The following is an 18,925-nucleotide window of genomic DNA, read 5'->3' on the forward strand; positions in this document are numbered from 1 at the left end:
AGATGGTCAGAGATATCGGTATAAATGATACCAGCAGAAATCAAATTCGTGGAAAATTACTTTTTTCTTCAAAACTACAATACTTCAGAGGGAGTCGTTTTTTTCACAATGTTCTATATTATCAACAGCTCCCCATTACTCGTTACCAAGTAAGGTTCTATGCTAACAATTATTTTGAGAAATTTTGATACTTATCTGTTGTGGCAAATGTCATGTTCTAACACAGTACACCTGTGTGGTGATGTACCAACAGTGAAGTGGCACCTCTTTAGGGCCTAATTTGCATCTTATACAGTGGTGTGCATTATAAATAGACACTTGAATCTTGTTTTGGTGATATTGGGGTCACAGGAAAAATGGGAAAAACCTCCAGAAAAAAAGAATAAACATTATTTTGTTTTGTTTTTTTGACTATCTATTATTATTCAGGGTATTATTTGTTTTGCTCATGATACACTTGGAAACTGACTTATTATTTTTTAAAGGTGGGCTTTGAAGTGGATGCAACTGGAACAAACTTCATAGTCAGGTTTGATAAGACCAACATATTAACTGAGGATCAAATAGAACAAGGTACATACATGTTTGTCAGTCATAATATTTGCTTCCACAAGTGATGCCTTCACCTGCATGACAGTGTGGAATATCGCTGGAGTGCATTTAATGCTACTTCTAGCCATCCATGATAATTATCTGCATTAGTCGTAGACATCCACGATAATAACCAACATTAGTCGTAGACATCCATGATAATCATCTGCATTAGTCGTTGACATCCATGATAATCATCTGCATTAGTCGTAGACATCCATGATAATCATCTGCATTAGTCGTAGACATCCATGATAATCATCTGCATTAGTCGTAGACATCCATGATAATCATCTGCATTAGTCGTAGACATCCATGATAATCATCTGCATTAGTCGTAGACATCCATAATAATTATCTGCATAGTCGTAGACATCCATAATAATCATCTGCATAGTCGTAGACATCCATAATAATCATCTGCATTAATCGTTGACATCCATGATAATCATCTGCATTTGTCGTAGACATCCATGATAATCATCTGCATTAGTTGTAGACATCCTTGATAATCATCTGCATTATCGAGACATCCATGATAATCATCTGCATTAGTCGTAGACATCCATGATAATCATCTGCATTAGTCGTAGACATCCATAATAATCATCTGCATTTTTCGTAGACATCCATGATAATCATCTGCATTAGTCGTAGACATCCATGATAATCATCTGCATTTTTCGTAGACATCCATGATAATCATCTGCATTAGTCGTAGACATCCATGATAATCATCTGCATTAGTCGTTGACATCCATAATAATCATCTGCATTAGTCGTTGACATCCATAATAATCATCTGCATTAGTCATAGACATCCATGATAATCATCTGCATAGTCATAGACATCCATGATAATCATCTGCATAGTCGTAGACATCCATGATAATCATCTGCATAGTCGTAGACATCCATGATAATTATCTGCATTAGTCGTAGACATCCATGATAATCATCTGCATTAGTCGTAGACATCCATGATAATCATCTGCATTAGTCGTAGACATCTATGATAGTCATCTGCATTAGTCGTAGACATCCATAATAATCATCTGCATTAGTCGTAGACATCCATGATAATCATCTGCATTAGTCGTAGACATCCATGATAATCATCTGCATTAGTCGTAGACATCCATGATAATCATCTGCATTAGTCGTAGAAATCCATGATAATCATCTGCATTAGTAGTTGACATCCATAATAATCATCTGTACTATTAAAGGTGCACTTTTTGATGCGATTATGTTGAAACTAAGTAGGTTGCCCGTTTTGTATTTGTGCACAAAACCAGTGTGTTTTTGGTTAGTTAAAATCTTTTCAAAACAAGTTCTATATTAGTTACCTAAAATAAGCAAATGCTTTCAATCAATAAGAATTATTCAAGGCCTTTAAAACTAAATCCAACTCCACAATAATTAATGATGAAGTGACAAATCAGACCCCATGGCTAGCAGGCTGATTGTGCCGTGATTGCGCATTCGAAGACTACTGTAATGCATCGAATTGGTATACCATATTGGGTATCTTATCAAATTTGTAAGTACAATATGAAATACACATTTTCAAAGCTTATTTCTTCAAAAAATCATCTTCTGAACCACATTTCGTAAAGTCGTAACATTTGTAATGTCTTGTAGCTTTCAACACTTCCAGCATTTTGTTTTGAGGAATGACTCTACCATGACATTTACTTCCAGTTCAAGCAGGAAGCTCTAAAATCTCCCTATTAATAACCACATGTCATAAAGTCATTGTGGTTATCTTGTTTTCTAGCTTAAAGGAACGTTACAGAATTTGGTAAGAAAACAAAATCGTGAAGATCACAGATTTACATAAAGTTTACACAGTCTAATGATGATGATAGAAAACATTCCTTGAAATATTTCTGCCTGAAATGATGAGAAATAATTAATTAAACTTTGCGTTTGGAGTTTATCGCTCAGTGAGCGTTTTATTCATTTTTTGTTTGCATCAATGTCATGCAAAATTTGTAATCAGTTTTTCACTATTCTCTCGTGACCCAGATGGCCAATCGATCTCAAACTTCTACAGGTTTGTCAGTTTATGTATATGGTGGATAACATAGAGTGCTTGCACTGCCAGAAAATGTTTTGTTAACAAAACCAATTCTGTAATGTTCCTTTAAAACATTTGTGAAATTTAAATAAACACTGAAATTGGTCTTTTTTGAACACTTTTTAGAGTACCACAAATACATGAACAGTCACTTATTTATTTTATAAACAAATCAGTTATATCATTACCTTGGTTTTAGCCAATTACTAAACTATGTATTATGTTTTGTGTTTTGTTTCAAGGACACCTGGTAAATGAGTGTTTAGTGAAGAAAAAGAAAGATAGTCAACACATCATACTTAGCTGTCCGGATGGAATAACTATAACAGTTTATATTGAGCATGGTATGGGAAACCTCCTTCTGTCAGTACCTGATATCTACAAAACAAAGGACAGCAATGGACTTTTTGGTCAGTATGTAAATGTTGTTGTTGTACCTGTCTGATCACCCAAACTGACATTTAATTATAATTTGAAACATGCAACAGAGAATAAAATTGCACACAAATTACTTGATTTAGTGTTTTCATTTGAATGCACTGAGTAGGATTTGAAACTTTGCATGGTGGAAGTAAGATATAGAAAAGTTTGCGGTAACACCATGTAATAACAATCTCTAAATGAGTTGGGGTGGTTCTGAAAAGAACCGTTGGATTAACTCGACGTTTCGATCAGTATGCTCTGATCGTCTTCTGGAGAAGACGTTTGCACTGTTTCTATAGTACAGACAATAGAGGACAAGTTTCGTCCTTCGCTCGGCCCCAAAGGCCAGTATCTAGGACCGCTGGGATGGGCTAATCAGCTTGCACAGATTCTTGTTCAGGAAGTACGTCATGTACATGTATGCAGTGCATAGAAATATGGCGTAGTGTGAGTGTGATGCATGATGGGACTGCGCATTATTAAACCAATGAGCGTGCAGGATACGTTTGCCCGTCCCAGCGCCTTTGGTTAAAGCAAGGCGCTGGGGATGAAGTACCGTTACATGATCCCTCCACAAAGCGTGTGTTACATTTTGTTACATTTGCACAAGGCACAAAATGTAGTAAAATCCATTAAAAGAAAATAAATAGGAGTAGTTTGGGCAATGACGGGTGGTGAAATTCAAAACGAAAATTGTGAAGTTAATGCATGGGCCAACCTTTTCTGAGATTTTTGATGTTAATGTTAGAATTTTTGTAAAAAAAAGGAACAAGTCTAAAATATATAGGATTTGAGGCATTGCATGGGATTAAGGGCTAGGAATGACCGGGATTTGGGGGAAGTAGTGAGCCACTTTCCACCATTAAATGTCCCATATGGTCTGCGTCTCAAAATAACCTCTCCTAGTCAAACTCCTACTGCCTGGCTTCGTGCGCCAATCCCTGTTTTCTAACCGAAGGCAGAGGTGTAAAGGCGAGTTTCTGGCGCCTCAAATCCAGATTGCTCCGGACAGGTGAAGTTCGTTAGCCATGGGAGGCAATCCACCTAGGAGAAGGTACTCTGATTCCAAACCCAGGCAGGAGGGGCTCGTTAGCCATGGGAGGCAATCCACCTAGGAGAAGGCACTCTGACTCCAAACCCGGGCAGGAGGGGCTCGTTAGCCATGGGAAGGCAGCTGTCCTAGGAGATGGAAAACTTTGACTTCAAACCAACCGTCTTGGGAGAGGAGTTGCGACCACCCAAGTACTACCTCCGCAATTGAAAAGCCTGAACATGAATTATAATCCATTGATGAATCAAATACTTCCAGCGGCCGGAGTCCGCAGGAACTTAGCTGAGGGGATTCGAGCACGCTCGCCCTGTGAGCATGATGATGACGTTCCTTTAAACCCCAATTTTGTATCATCTTTGGGGAGGGGGGCGGCTGATGGGTGCCGGAGAACCAACGCGCTATTTAGATGTAAGAAGAGTACGTCTATTGCCACCATGAATGTTCGTACAATCAGAGAGGATAGGAGTGCCAAGGAACTAGTGGACAGGATGAGGAAGTACATAGTGGCTGTGTGTGGGATCCAGGAACATAGGAGGGTGCACACTGATGTCATGAAGGAAACGGTGGTAACCAAGATGATCGAGGATTACTACCTTGTTACGACATCGGCTTGGAGAAACGAAGCCCAGGCAGCAACTGGTGGTGTTGGACTCATGCTCAGCAGGGACACACAGAAGACGCTTATCAGTGTTACCCAGTCTTCTGATAGGGTAATTACTGCCTCCTTCAAGGGAAACCCAGTTCTAACAACCATAGTGGCTTATGCGCCAACCCTTCAAGCACAGGAAGATGAAAAGGTAGCATTTTATAATGCTCTGAGACAAGCAGTTGAGGCTGTCCCTCAGCATCACTTTCTTGCCATCCTTGGTGACTTCAATGCCCGTCTGGGACTGGGGGATGCTCCTTTCACCTACCATCAAGTTGCCAATGACAATGGTAAGCATCTGATAGAGCTGATTGAGGACTACTCTCTTCTCGCCAATAACACCCAGTTTGAAAAGCGTAAGGGAAGGCTCTGGACATGGTTGTCTCCATCAGGTTCAAAGGCCCAGATTGACTTCATCCTTACCAGGCGTAAATGGAGGAACAGCGTACTTGACTCTTGTGCCCACAATACTTTCTCTACAGTTGGTTCAGACCATAGAGTTGTGGTGACAAAGGTGCGCCTTAGTCTCAGATCTCCACGTAAGGCAGCCACTGGAAGGGTTCAGTATGATTGGGGGAAACTCCGAGGAGACAGTAATCTACAGGAGAGGTACGCCATTGAAGTCCACAATCGGTTCCAGGTACTGACTGAGGATGAGGAATCTGCAACCTGCCGCTACGGGAAATTCATTGAAGCAAATAAGGAGGCTGCAGATATCTGCATGGACAAGGTTCCTAAGGTGAAAAAGAGGGCAAAAGCCTCAAGGGATCCTCGTGTCGTCATAGCAAGAGAGGAGATGCAAGTAGCCTATAATTCACTAGTAGCAGATTACAGCTGCAACAAACAAGAACAATATGCTAGCAAGAAAAAGGCTTTAGCTGAAACCTACGACCTTATAGAGGAGGAGGTACTATTCCAGAAAATCAGTGAAGTGGAACAGACTCATGTTAACCAAAAACATTCATTGAACTGGAAACTGATCAACGAGATCACTGGTAAAAAGACATCCAAGCCCTCTCAGATCAAGAGAGACACAGATGAGCAACGGGTACACGCATGGTATGGTCACTTCAAAAACCTACTTGGAGATGCACCAGCTGTGCTTGAAGCTCAGGAGGAGGTAGAACAAGTGTTCATTGATCTTGACATAGAGGATAGTCCCGTCAGCCAGGAAGGGTATGCCAAAGCAATGAGCAGTCTCAAGAGTGGAAAAGCCTGCGGGGAGGATGGTGTTGTCCCAGAAGTCCTAAAGCATGTCCCCATCAACGACATTATGCTTGATTTCATCAACTGTGCATATGAGAAGGGAGAAGCACCAGATCAGTGGAGCACAATCAATATCATCCCGGTTCCAAAGTCTGGTGACCTTACTTGCACGGACAACTACCGAGGAATAAGTCTCACCTCTTTTGTCTCCAAAACCTTTAACCGCGTGTTACTTAACCGGATACGGCCAGTGCTAGACCCGCTCTTAAGGGCAGAGCAGAATGGGTTCCGGCAAGAGAGGTCAACGGTTGGGCACATCATCGCGCTGAGGAGAATCGTTGAAGGAGTCAGGCACAAACATTTTCCTGCAGTCATCACCTTTATCGACTTCCGTAAGGCGTTTGACACAATCCACCGGGACAAGATGATGAACATCCTCACTGCCTATGGGATCCCAAACAGGCTAGTTGAAGTGATCGGGTCAACATACGCAAACACCAGAGCAAAGGTCACTTCACCAGATGGGGTCACCGATTTCTTCGACATCCGAGCTGGAGTACTCCAGGGTGACACCTTGGCCCCCTTCCTCGTCATCATTGTCCTTGACCATGTGCTGAGAAAGGCAATTGGCGGTAGAGAAGAAGAGCTGGGTTTCACCTTAGTTCCCCGCAAGAGCCGACGTGTGCCTCCTGTGACAGTCACTGACCTGGATTTTGCGGATGATATCGCATTGGTGTCAAACACGATTGAGCAAGCCCAGGACCTGTTACTGTCAGTCGAGGAGGAGTGCCTGAAAATTTTGCGGATGATATCGCATTGGTGTCAAACACGATTGAGCAAGCCCAGGACCTGTTACTGTCAGTCGAGGAGGAGTGCCTGAAAATTGGCCTTCAGCTGAACACAAAAAAGACCAAGGTGATAGCTTACAACATCAATGACCCTCCTGTCCACACGAGGGACGGCACAACTCTTCGTTTTGAATCTGACTTCAAATACCTTGGATCCTGGATCAACTCCAGTGAAAAAGACCTGAAGATACGAAAAGGACAGGCGTGGTCCGTGCTTCACAGCATGAAAAAGATGTCATCAACGCTGAGTGCCCGGCTGAAAAGATCACTATTTGTCGCAACAGTGGAGTCAGTGCTACTATACGGAGCTGAGACCTGGACCCTCACCACCAGTATGGAGAAGTCTCTGGATGGCTGCTACACCAGGATGCTGCGTATGGCCCTAAACATCCCCTGGCAGGACCACATGAGAAACTCCAACCTGTATGCTGGCTGGCCAAAGGCCACAGAGAAGATCCGTGAACGCCGACTCAAGCTCGCTGGGCACTGTGTCCGCCACTCGGAGCTTGCCGCTTGCCCAACCATCCTCTGGGAGCCCACCCAAGGCAAGGCCTCGCGTGGGAGAAGATGTCTCTCCTTTGTAGACACACTAAAACGAGACACCGGCTTGACCAGCGCTGAGGAACTTCGCTCCTGCATGCTGGACCGGAACATCTGGAGAAAAATCACTGGGCAGGCTCGAGCTTCTAGATGGCGCTCGACATGATGATGATGATGATGAGGCATTGCATGGTGAGGTATCAATATATTTTTGGTTTGAAGTAACACCATGTGTGTATCTACTTGCAAGGTAGAGTTTTGACGATGACTAGAGCAACCTAGTCAAACGTTGAGACCAATTCAAGAACTGACTCTGCGGTATTGCAGTTAATTATTTAAGTAAAGTCCCGGCCAATTTTCTACACCTTTTTCCCCCCCCCCCCCGGTAGTAGTTAAACAGCAGGACAGTTCTTTTCAGAACTGAGAAGTCTCCCAAGATCTTATAAATATACTCCGCTGTAGTAGAATAAAGAAAGAGAGTTCTCAAAGAACAAACTCTACCTGATTGACTCAACTGGTTCCAGTTCGGCGGTTATGACACAAAGATACAAGTTTATATGTTAATTCCTTAAGAGTGACTGACTGACCTGGTTCCAGTCCGGCGGTTACGGCACAAAGATACAGGTTTATATGTCAATTCCTTAAGAGTGATTGACTCGACTGGTTCCAGTCTTGTGGGTACGGCACAAAGATACAAGTTTATATGTTAATTTCTTAAGAGTGATTGACTCAACTGGTTCCAGTCTGGTGGGTACGGCACAAAGGTACAAGTTTATATGTTAATTCCTTAAGAGTGATTGACTCCACTGGTTCCAGTCTGGTGGGTACGGCACAAAGATACAAGTTTATATGTTAATTCCTTAAGAGTGATTGACTCAACTGGTTCCAGTCTGGTGGGTACGGCACAAAGATACAAGTTTATATGTTAATTCCTTAAGAGTGACTGACTGACCTGGTTCCAGTCCGGCGGTTACGGCACAAAGATACAGGTTTATATGTCAATTCCTTAAGAGTGATTGACTCGACTGGTTTCAGTCTTGTGGGTACGGCACAAAGATACAAGTTTATATGTTAATTTCTTAAGAGTGATTGACTGAACTGGTTCCAGTCTGGTGGGTACGGCACAAGATACAAGTTTATATGTTAATTCCTTAAGAGTGATTGACTCCACTGGTTCCAGTCTGGTGGGTACGGCACAAAGATACAAGTTTATATGTTAATTCCTTAAGAGTGATTGACTCGACTGGTTCCAGTCCGGCGGTTACGGCACAAAGATACAAGTTTATGTTAATTCCTTAATAGTGATCGACTCCATTGGTTCCAGTCCGGTGGTTACGGCACAAAGATACAAGTTTATATGTTAATTCCTTAAGAGTGATTGACTCACTGGTTCCAGTCCGGCGGTTACGGCACAAAGATACAAGTTTATGTTAATTCCTTAATAGTGATCGACTCCATTGGTTCCAGTCCGGTGGTTACGGCACAAAGATACAAGTTTATATGTTAATTCCTTAAGAGTGATTGACTCACTGGTTCCAGTCCGGCGGTTACGGCACAAAGATACAAATGAACTGCCATAGACTATTTCTCCATTGAAACTATAAATACTTCTGATGTTCAGGAGCTATCGCGACTGTTAGAAGATACGCATCTTTTAGGTCAATGGAGGCTGTAGCAACCCTGTCATATCAGTGTCAAGGCGTATTCAAACGTTTCCAAGACACTTTACCATTGCTTCGTCCTTCGGATGGGACGTAAAGCCGTCGGTCCCATGTGTTGTGTATAGGCATATAAAAGAACCCAGTGCACTTATAGAAAAGAGAAGGGGTTCGCCCCGGTGTTCCCAGTTGTGGTTGCTTAATGCGCTGTAGCACCTTGTAAACCCTTATACGGTGCTAAATAATTGGGTCTCAGAATCCATCACTGCAATAACCTATCTTTCTAAAAGTTTTTTTTTATTCAGGGCCTTGAGTACCTTGTTTGGTAATGTAGATACGTGCGCTATATAAGACTTTGATATTAAGTGACTTGAGGTCACACTTGAAGTGTCTTTGTATAGCGCAGCTTTGGTCTTCCTAACGGCCTCTTCCCAGATGCCAGCTTGTCATACAGGAGGTCTTTTCGGATACGGCCATCCGGCCATCCTCCATACGGGTGACATGTCCCAGCCAACGTATGCGTCTGTGCTTGAAGAGGGTAAACATGAAGCGATTCCCACTCTATCAAGCACTGTGTTATTGGTAATGTGGTCTCTCCAGGAGATGCCGAGGATGCGCCTCATCAGGCATCGCATGTGGAAGGCGACAATCTATGTTTTCGATGGGAGTGTAGGGGTTCATGATTCACTGCTGTAGAGGAGCGTACTCACCAAACAAGCGTTGTAGACCTGTACTTTGATATGTTCTGAAAGCTTTTTGTTGCACCAGAATCTCTTTGTCAGCCTGGAGAGTGTTGTGGCAGCCTTTCCTATACGCCTGTTGAGTTCTACTTCAAGAGAGATTGTCGGAGATGGTTGAGCCACGATACACAAACTCATGGACAGCCTCAAGCTCATGGTTGGCGATGCTGGTAGTTGGTGGTTCATCCACGTCCTGGCCCCTTACCTGCATTTTCTTTAGACTGATGGCATAAAATCGATCCATGAGCTGCTGCATGTCATTTGGTGTGTGTGTAGTGATGGCTGCGTCTTCTTCAAATAGGACATCTCTAAGGCATCTCCTTCAGACTTTGATCTTTGCTCTGAGTCTTGAGAGGTTGTAGAGGTTTCCATCCGACCTCGTACCAAGGTAGATGCCCTCTGTCGCTGACCATGTTGTGGTTGTTTGGTTGCAATCTGATTGGCTGTCCAATTTGCAACTGAGGTAGGGGTTTAGCGGTTTTGTCATACTGTTGTTTGGCCTTCTGTTTCTGGTGTCTTATGGTCTCTGGTACTCCTGTGATAATCTTTGGTTGAAGACAGACCTCTGTTGTTGGATGTAGGGTACGCGTTCGTCGAGACATCAGTTTCTATACTGGACTGCTTCCATTTGCAGCGGGTGTGTTACGCCAGTCTAGAATTGCAAGATGTAGATCCTGTTTTGCTTTGGTCACCTTCTTGATGATATTTTCCACAATTTTGACCGCTGATTCTGCCTTTCCATTGCTCTGACTGTGGTATGGTGAGGATGTTTGGTGCTCGAACTCCCAATCTCTACTGAATTCTTCATAATCTGCGGCTATGAACTGAGGACCGTTGTCGGTGATAACTTTCTGTGGTATGCCATGTCTGGAAAACTGTTGTTTCGTATGTTCAACGATGGTTTCTGCTCGTGTATCTGTGAGCTTGTCAAGTTCCCAGAAATCGCTGTAGTGATCTACGGTTATCAGGTAGTCGGTTTGTCTGTAGTGAAAAAGATCCTGACTGACTATACTCCATCCTCGTTCCGGTATCTCGTTCCTTTTGCTGTTTGTTGAGGAACTCGTTACAGGCATCGCATTGACTGACTCTGTCTTTTATCTGACTTGTCATCCCTGGCCAATACAACACTTCTCTAGCCCGACGGAAGCAAGCTTCTGCACATAGATGACTGGAGTGAACTCGCGTCAGCATCAGGCTCTGCATAGATTAGGGTATGATGGCTCGCATTCCTTTATACATTGTGCCATCTTGTACTGTGATCTCATCTCGAAATCCAAAGAACTCGCGGATACACACTGGAACTTCATCTCTGTTCTCTGGCCCTCGCATGGATCTGGACGTACTCCATTGCTAGTTAACCTTTGACCCATGTATGTTACTTCACTGAGAAGCAGTCTGAGCTTTTTCCTGTTGAGCTTCAGAAGTACTGGATCTTCCTTCGTCGCATTTTTGGTTTGAAGTTGAGTAGTATCTTCATTCGGATGTATTTGGATTGTCGGATTGATTCGATCTCCGCAAACAGTCGTTCTTGTTGTCTGAGATGAAATATCTGATGGTCAGACAATTGGCTTGATCCGGTTGTCTTCAAGTATGCTCTGCTTAGCATGTCGGCAATGTACATCTGACTGCCGGGTAGGTACTGTCCTCTCAATTTGTATTTCTGTAATCTCAAGAGCATACGTTGAAGCCATTTTGGCGCTGTATGTATCGGCTTGGTGAATATTGGAACCAAAGGCTTGTGGTCAGTATTTACTGTGATCATCTTTCGACCATGTAGATATTGGTCAAATCGCTCACATGAGAAAACTATGGCTAGACACTTGTCGTAATACTTGAGTACTGGAGCGCTAGTGATCATATCCTTTATTTGATTGAAGGACTCTTCTTGCTGTGACTGCCATGTGAATAGCGCTGTGCTCTCAGTCAATTTCCGAAGTGGCTCACTTACATCTGCAAGCCTTGGCAGGTATGGGGAAAGGCAGTTGATGCATCCGAGCAGACGCTGGACCGCTTTCTTGGAGTCTGGTCGTGTCATGTTCCGAATTGCTTCTACCTCGCATGGATCTGGACGTACTCCATTGCTAGTTAACCTTTGACCCATGTATGTTACTTCACTGAGAAGCAGTCTGAGCTTTTTCCTGTTGAGCTTCAGATTTGTCTCTCTGGCACGTTGCAGTACTGCTCTCAGGTTTCTGTCGTGCTCAGCTATGTCACAGCCATACACAAGAATATCATCAGCGATGACGGCTGTTCCGGGTAGGCCTTGTACAATCTCGATCTGTCGTCGCTGGTATTCTTCTGGAGCCCAATTTATCCAAAATGGCATTCTGAGATAGCGATATCTGCCAAATGGAGTCCAAAATGTACGAGCTTTTTTCATCGAGTTTCACTTGATGAAATCCTTCTTTGGCATCAAGGACAGTGAAGGATTTTGCGTTAGCGAGTGTCGGCAAATATCTCATCGAGTGTTGGCATCTGGTATTTGGGACGCTTGATGGCTTTATTGAGCTCGCGTGGATCTAGGCAAATTCGCATCTTTCCTGGCTTATCCACGACTACTAGGCTACTTATCCATGCTGTTGGTTCAGTTACCTTTGCTATGGTGCGTCGTTTCTCCAATTCACATATTTTGTCATAGAGTTTATCTTTCATTGGAACTGGAACACGTCGTGGTGCATTCTGGACCGGTCTCACGGTTGGATCAATCTCAATGTGGTAATCTCCCGCAAGGCATCCAAGCCCTTCGAACACATCCTTGAATTCGTGAACCAAATCTTGCTCTGATAAGGCTTTAACTGCATCATGTTGTTCAACACTATTTACTGCATCATCTATGTGTACACTTATGAGACCCATCTGTGTACATGTCTGGCTTGACAGTAGTGGTGGTTGTCTGGCATCAACTATTTTGAAGTTAAGTCGATGTTTATGTCCTTTGTAGTGACATTTGAGGTTACATGTACATTCTCCCATGGCATTCTCCCATGACATCAATGATACTGTCATCATACAGCTTCAACTTGGCAGTAGATTTCTTGATTTTGGGGTCATCCGTCTGGTGAAGTTTGCACAAGCTGGCAAAAGACATTACGTTGCATGTTGCCCCCGTGTCAATTTGACATTTGACTACAGTCTCACCGTCGTCTGCATCGAATGTTAATGGAACAGTCAGCATTCTGTTTCCACTGTTGACAGCCCCAATCAGCTGCATGCCGAAAATTGATTCATCAGAATCAGTATCTGAAGAAGCCTCTTGTATTTGATTGAGTTTCTTCTGTCTGCATACGGACTGGAAGTGATTTATCTTCCCACACTGTGAGCATTTTTTCCCATAAGCTGGACATTTATCTCTGTTACGCTCATGTGAGGAGCCACAATATTTGCAGGTTTGCACTTTATGACCCTGCTTGTCATCTTTGTGCTTAGTTTTGTTCTTATTGTGCTGCTTCCTGCCATTGGAGGATTGATCTTTGCTTTTGCGGTGCTCACTGGATCTGTGTTTCTTCACGTAGCTTACTGTGTCGAGGGGAACATCTATTTTCTTTAGTTGCTCTTGAGTAAGCTCACTTATCCTCAGGCTTTCAATTGCTCATATCACATTCTTTTTCTCTGAAGAGACGTGCTCTGGCAGCTTTATCTTTGGTACCAAGCACTAGCCTATCTCGTATCATCTCTGTTTTAAGCTGAGTGAATTTGCATTTCTCCGCCAGTTGCCTCAATCTAATAACATACTGATCAACAGTTTCATTTGGCTGCTGATCTGCGGTATGAAATATGTATCTCTCATATAGTAGATTTCTTGACGGAGCAAAATGTACCTGAAGCTTATCTAGGATAGTGGTGTGGCTTTTCATTTCATCATCTGTGAGCTGAAGTTGCTTAAGAATATTCTTGCATTCTTTTCCCATAACACTTTTGAGCAGTGCAACTTGGATTGGTTCATCTTTTTCATCTAGCTCTACAGCTTTACGGTAATCTAAGAAACTCTCTCTGAAAAAACTCCAGTTATTGGCAAGATCCCCTTTACAGTTCATTGATTCTGGTGGCGGTATTTGATATGACGCCATCGTGTGTATCGGCTTATGTAGGTACACACATGTGCAAGGTTTTCATGCAGTTAGAGAAAATGGCTTACCAAGAAAACTCTCTTTTCCGGTTGAAGGCTGGCTACTCCAACTCTCTAAATGATCTCAATCAATTTTCTGATGTTCACTGTTCACTATGTCAGCTCACTTCGGACACCATGTTATGGGTTCATTAGATTGAGACTCAAAGGAAAGAGGCAATGACTACTTGACTTGTTTAAGAACTCTGCGGGTCATGTTCAGTCTTAGTAATGCTTTGTATACATGAGCTGTGTTATACACTGACAATAGAGGGCGCTATATAAGATGAGTGGTTTATCATCAACATTGGCGACCGGTTTTTAAAATGGTGGACGAGCTTACTGTATAAGTTTGTTGTCTAAAACAAAATTACAGTATATTTTCATTGGCTGATAATGCAGATTTGAAATAACAAAGTTCATCAATTGATGTAATGATGTACAGAAGAGGATATACATACAGCAAAAACAAAGTTTACAAAAAATACGTATGGTATCGCCACCTTCATTTCAGGGCGTCGCCATATTGACGTCGCGTAGTGCGCACCAATCATTCCAAAGATAAGTAACGTTTGCGCGAACAGTAAGTGGAACGCGCCCCAGACTTGACCTTGCTTCCTGTCCAAACCGGAAGTTCAAATTTCTTTTAAAGCTCTATTTTTAAACAGACCTTGTTTTCATATTGGTTATATTTCATTTAACTTTTAAATAATTTCCTGCTTTTCATACACCTCAAACACTTGATGTTTGTAATAAATACACACATCTAGATTGTTATATTGATGTTTGTGTTATTCTTACTTCATGACCTAAGCTTAGATCTTGAAGCCAACTAAGCCAAGGTCAATTAAAGGAACACGTTGCCTTGGATCGGTCGAGTTGGTCTTTGCATATGTGTAGAAAGATGTTGTAAAAGTAGAATACAATGATCCACACAAACATGCCTCGAAATTGCATGGTTTTCTTGTTACCTCGTCGACTAACACAGTCGGCCATTTATGGGAGTCAAAATTTTGACTCCCATAAATGGCCGACAGTGTTAGTTCGCACAGTAAAAGGAAAACCACGCAATTTCGAAGCAAACTTGTGTGGATTATTATATTCTACTTTTAAATTATCTTTCTAACCATATGCATTTTTTAACAAACGGTTACAAACGCTTTTCAAAGACCAACTCGACCGATCCAAGGCAACGTGTTCCTTTAAGTGTATTTCATAGTTCAAAGTGATTGTATGTCATAGTTCAAAGTGATTGTGTTGCTGTTACTAAATTGCAAAAACTGTATTTTTTCTGTTTACTCTCAGTAATTTGTTTATTTTATGTTAGAATTGTTTTTCTTCTGATTTTGAACAGGTACTTTTGATGGTGATTCACAAAATGATCTTCAACCTAGCCGGCACGAAGGTCCTTATGGGACAGGTCCAAATGGAACATTAACTGCATCTGAGCTGAATACTTTTGGATACTCCTGTAAGTGTATATTCTAGTTTGACATTTGTTAACATCCTATACATGCTAAACGTTTGTAGTATTTGTAGACAGGTTAACCGGTTTAACTTTTACGAGCAGCAGGGGGTGATCGTAAAAATAAAAAACCCTTGTGTTCAGACAGCACTGAGTTAAACCTGATCCGGTTTATCTTTGGTTTTAAGAGGTCAAAGAAAACGCCACCCCGTTACTCTAACATCCTGTTTATTGTCCTGTTCATTGGTCACCGTGTGTTTACGTAATGATTACGGAGGTAATTGGGTCGCCTGTTGTGATTTAAACCGGATGTGGTCTTTTCTATTCTGTCCACACACAGTGTTCAAAGATAAACCCAAAGCGGTCTAAAGATAAACCCCCTCCCTGGACGGTTTATCTTTTGTGGGTTAACTCAATTCGGACTAACTTTAGACATTAGATTCGTTCAGACACACTGAGTTGAACTCAATCGAGTTGAACCATGAGTTAAACCAACTTTAGTACCGTGTCTGAACGCACCCTATGAACGCTGCACACGGGTAGATGGGTTTGCGCGGGCAGATAAGGGTTGTTTATTCTTAGTTTGTGGAGTCATGTTTGGTTTATTGTGTAATAGAAAAAGAAGAGTGGCAGATAGTCAGAGGTTTGATACTGGCCCAAAGTACTCAAAGGAATGAAGAGAACTCAACGAACACATTGTCGTAACAATGTCACCCCGATGGGCTCAGGAATGCAACCTAAAGTGGGTGCACGGACCACCAATCCATGCATATCCATGGCAGTACAACCACTTCGACATTTTACACCTGTTACATGTAATAGGTCGACCAGCCTCTCAGCGCATTACCACTGAGTTCGGGACCCTGTACTACCAGGGGGCCATGACCTACAACATGTTTATTTCTGGTACCTCATGCCCTTCGGAGCAAAGCTTTAAGGGTCCAGAGAGGGCTTTGATCCGGGTAAGCACCAAGAATCAGTATGATCTGGACTAACTGAGAAGATACAGAATAGAAATGACAGGACCAGTTAAGAAAAGGGAGAGGGAAAAGAAAGAACTAGCTGGCAGACCTTTATCTATTCCAGAAACAAGGTAAAAACCTCTTCACTGGACCACTTCAAAGAATGGGGTAACAATGCCAGGCGGAAAAGAAGAAAAATGATATTTTCCTGCAAATTTCCTCCGAAAATAATTCAGCTTTGACAGTTTGGATTTGACTCTTTCAATAAAACCATTGTTATGGGGGATATCTGGGGCTTGATGTCACGTGGTCAAATCCCCAACCACTAGCGAATTTGCGATATTCATGGCTGTCTTAGTGTGGGCCGTGGTTGCTGATTACTTTCATGGGGATTCCTTGTTAGCTGAAAATGTGTTTCGTGAGGCGCATGACTGTGGCACTTGTGCACCGTCCACCGATAAATGGGCACTTTGAAATGTCCCTTCAGTTTGCCTCGGTCGCTGCGGAATGTCATGAGGAATAAAGCGGTTCCGTGGGTTGGCTTTTTTGGTGTTGCTGGCATGTGCTAAATGTGCTTGTAAATTGTTCATTAGCTGTTTCGTAGCACAGCGCAGCGATGTTTCGTAGCGCAGCGAAACAGCTCTTGTTTTAGTTAAAGTTTTGTTTTCTTTATTTGCTTTTAATTGTATTTTTCAGTACTCATGTTTTTGGCATACTTCCTTTAGAGCAATTTCAATTAAACATTCAGCGATGATTCGAAAAGCACTGGTACAATGATGATCCTAAAACACTTGAATATTTGAAAATCTGTATCAAATCAGCATTAAGAGACCGTAGGTTTCTGTTTGCGGGATTGGGTTGGAATAAATTAGGTCTTAATTTTATTCCTTGAAACGAGTCAAAACAGGAAAAAACCTTGTAATTTGAAAGTCAAAAAAGTTATGAACTTGCTTTTAACGATGTTAGTGGTGGCAAGGGTGGGCATTTTAAAACAAAAATACTGATGATGTCACGCCACAAAAGATCGCCCTCTAGTGGCAAGTTAAACAATTTTGAAAATGGACTTTTTGAAGATGTGTGTTGTGAAGTTTTTTGTAATCACTTCAAAATTTTCACACATGTTCATCGTTAGGCAGGCATCATATGGAGGAAGTTTCAGATCAATTTCTATTTACTCCATTTCTTTTAGATTTGGGAAAGTTATGTGTTTTACCAATAGATGGGACTGCCAAAAGATGCATTTGTTGAGTAAACTAATGCAGCAATCAATTTTTGTTTAAACTTCTGTATGCATTATAGGGAGGGTATCTACCGGAAGATTATTTTACTATACTCCTCCAAAGACATTTGCTAACATCAACTTAGTTCAGACAGTGCCAACACTCCTAAATCAACTTGAAAGTGCTGCCAATATTAGCCAACTAGCGTTGGTCAAATCTGGATGCCAGAACGATGAAATCTGTATTTATGATACGCTGGTTACTGGAAACCTTGTTCTTGGACAAACTACTAAACAAATAAATGATGGTAATCTACAGATGCAGGAACAATTAGGTAAGTTAAAGTTTGTCCATATTTGCCTGTGCCCGAGTAACTGCCGCAACCTGCATGCTACAATGTAAGAAAACTACATGTATGTGCCAACATTTGGCCAACGTGTGTGCTTGTTATCTGAGATGTAATCATTAAACCTATATGCAATGGTTGCATAAACTAGAGTGGTAATCACAATATAGGTTTGAAACAAAATAAGCATCCTCATCCCAAGTATTTAAAGAATATTTTCCAAATATTGTCTTTGTTTATCTTATTTTCTTGTTTTGAAAAGCACAAGACGTGCATCGTCTTTTGTGTTCAGTTTATGGTTACTTTTTTTGTACTTCCTCTTTCTCGTTTACTGTTCCCTATTGTATGCATTTTAAATTATCTAAATCATCTTGGAAGTATTAACAAATTATCAACTTGAAAATAATACGAATTGATACGTTACATATTTTTTTGGCCAGATATGTTTCCTCCCTTCCTGAATATTTCCTACCTAGAGGTATATGTTGGTCGTACATTCACACAGCAGTTGTTTGCAGAGGATCGCAATCAAGATGATGTTACTTTTAGTCTACTTAGTGTGCTTCCAAATTCTTCTCTTACAAGAGGTAAGAAAACAGCGGCAGGTTCATTAACCTGGGATTAAGACAAAAGTAGCAAAATGTTTGTACAATTTGGTATATTATGACTGATGATCGTTTACATTTGAACATGTACCGGTAGTAGTGGTACTGGGAGAATGAAACAATCAACCTGTGTTAACTCGTTTCGGACTTGCCCGTCGGAATATTTAATAAACAGGACTAAAACTGTGGAATTCTCTCCAAAATTTTCTTTGGAAACTGAACAATATGAAATCATTGAAGGAAAATCTTTGCTATACATTGTACATACAAAAAGGTATAAATACAAGTTATTCCCAACACATCTTCAGTTATCATTCTTCTGTCAAAGCTTCGCTACCCCCGCTTTAAACTTTAACTGAGACTATTTCATTATTTTTCGCAATATTCAATGCTTGAACTTTATTTACTACAGCTTCACTGTTTTGGGTTAATTGTG

General features: G+C 41.7%; 1 protein-coding gene across 4 annotated transcripts in view; it reads left to right on the forward strand.

Annotated features, from left to right (window-relative positions):
- Positions 1-485: 485 nt before the first annotated feature.
- LOC117302993 overlaps positions 486-18,925 on the forward strand; it is a gene marked incomplete at its 5' end in the record, with an annotated part of 68,423 nt that continues 49,983 nt past the window's right edge. For 3 of the 4 annotated variants that reach the window (XR_004520475.1, XM_033787013.1, XM_033787014.1), the window contains 5 exon segments: positions 486-573; positions 2,917-3,084; positions 15,246-15,362; positions 17,618-17,872; positions 18,325-18,471. Coding sequence is in view for 3 of the 4 variants with exons in the window: in XM_033787013.1 (XP_033642904.1) it covers positions 486-573; positions 2,917-3,084; positions 15,246-15,362; positions 17,618-17,872; positions 18,325-18,471 (775 nt within the window). 4 annotated transcript variants of the gene reach the window in all.

Source organism: Asterias rubens, chromosome 19, assembly GCF_902459465.1.
Source record: "Asterias rubens chromosome 19, eAstRub1.3, whole genome shotgun sequence".
NCBI classification, from domain to species: domain Eukaryota; kingdom Metazoa; phylum Echinodermata; class Asteroidea; order Forcipulatida; family Asteriidae; genus Asterias; species Asterias rubens.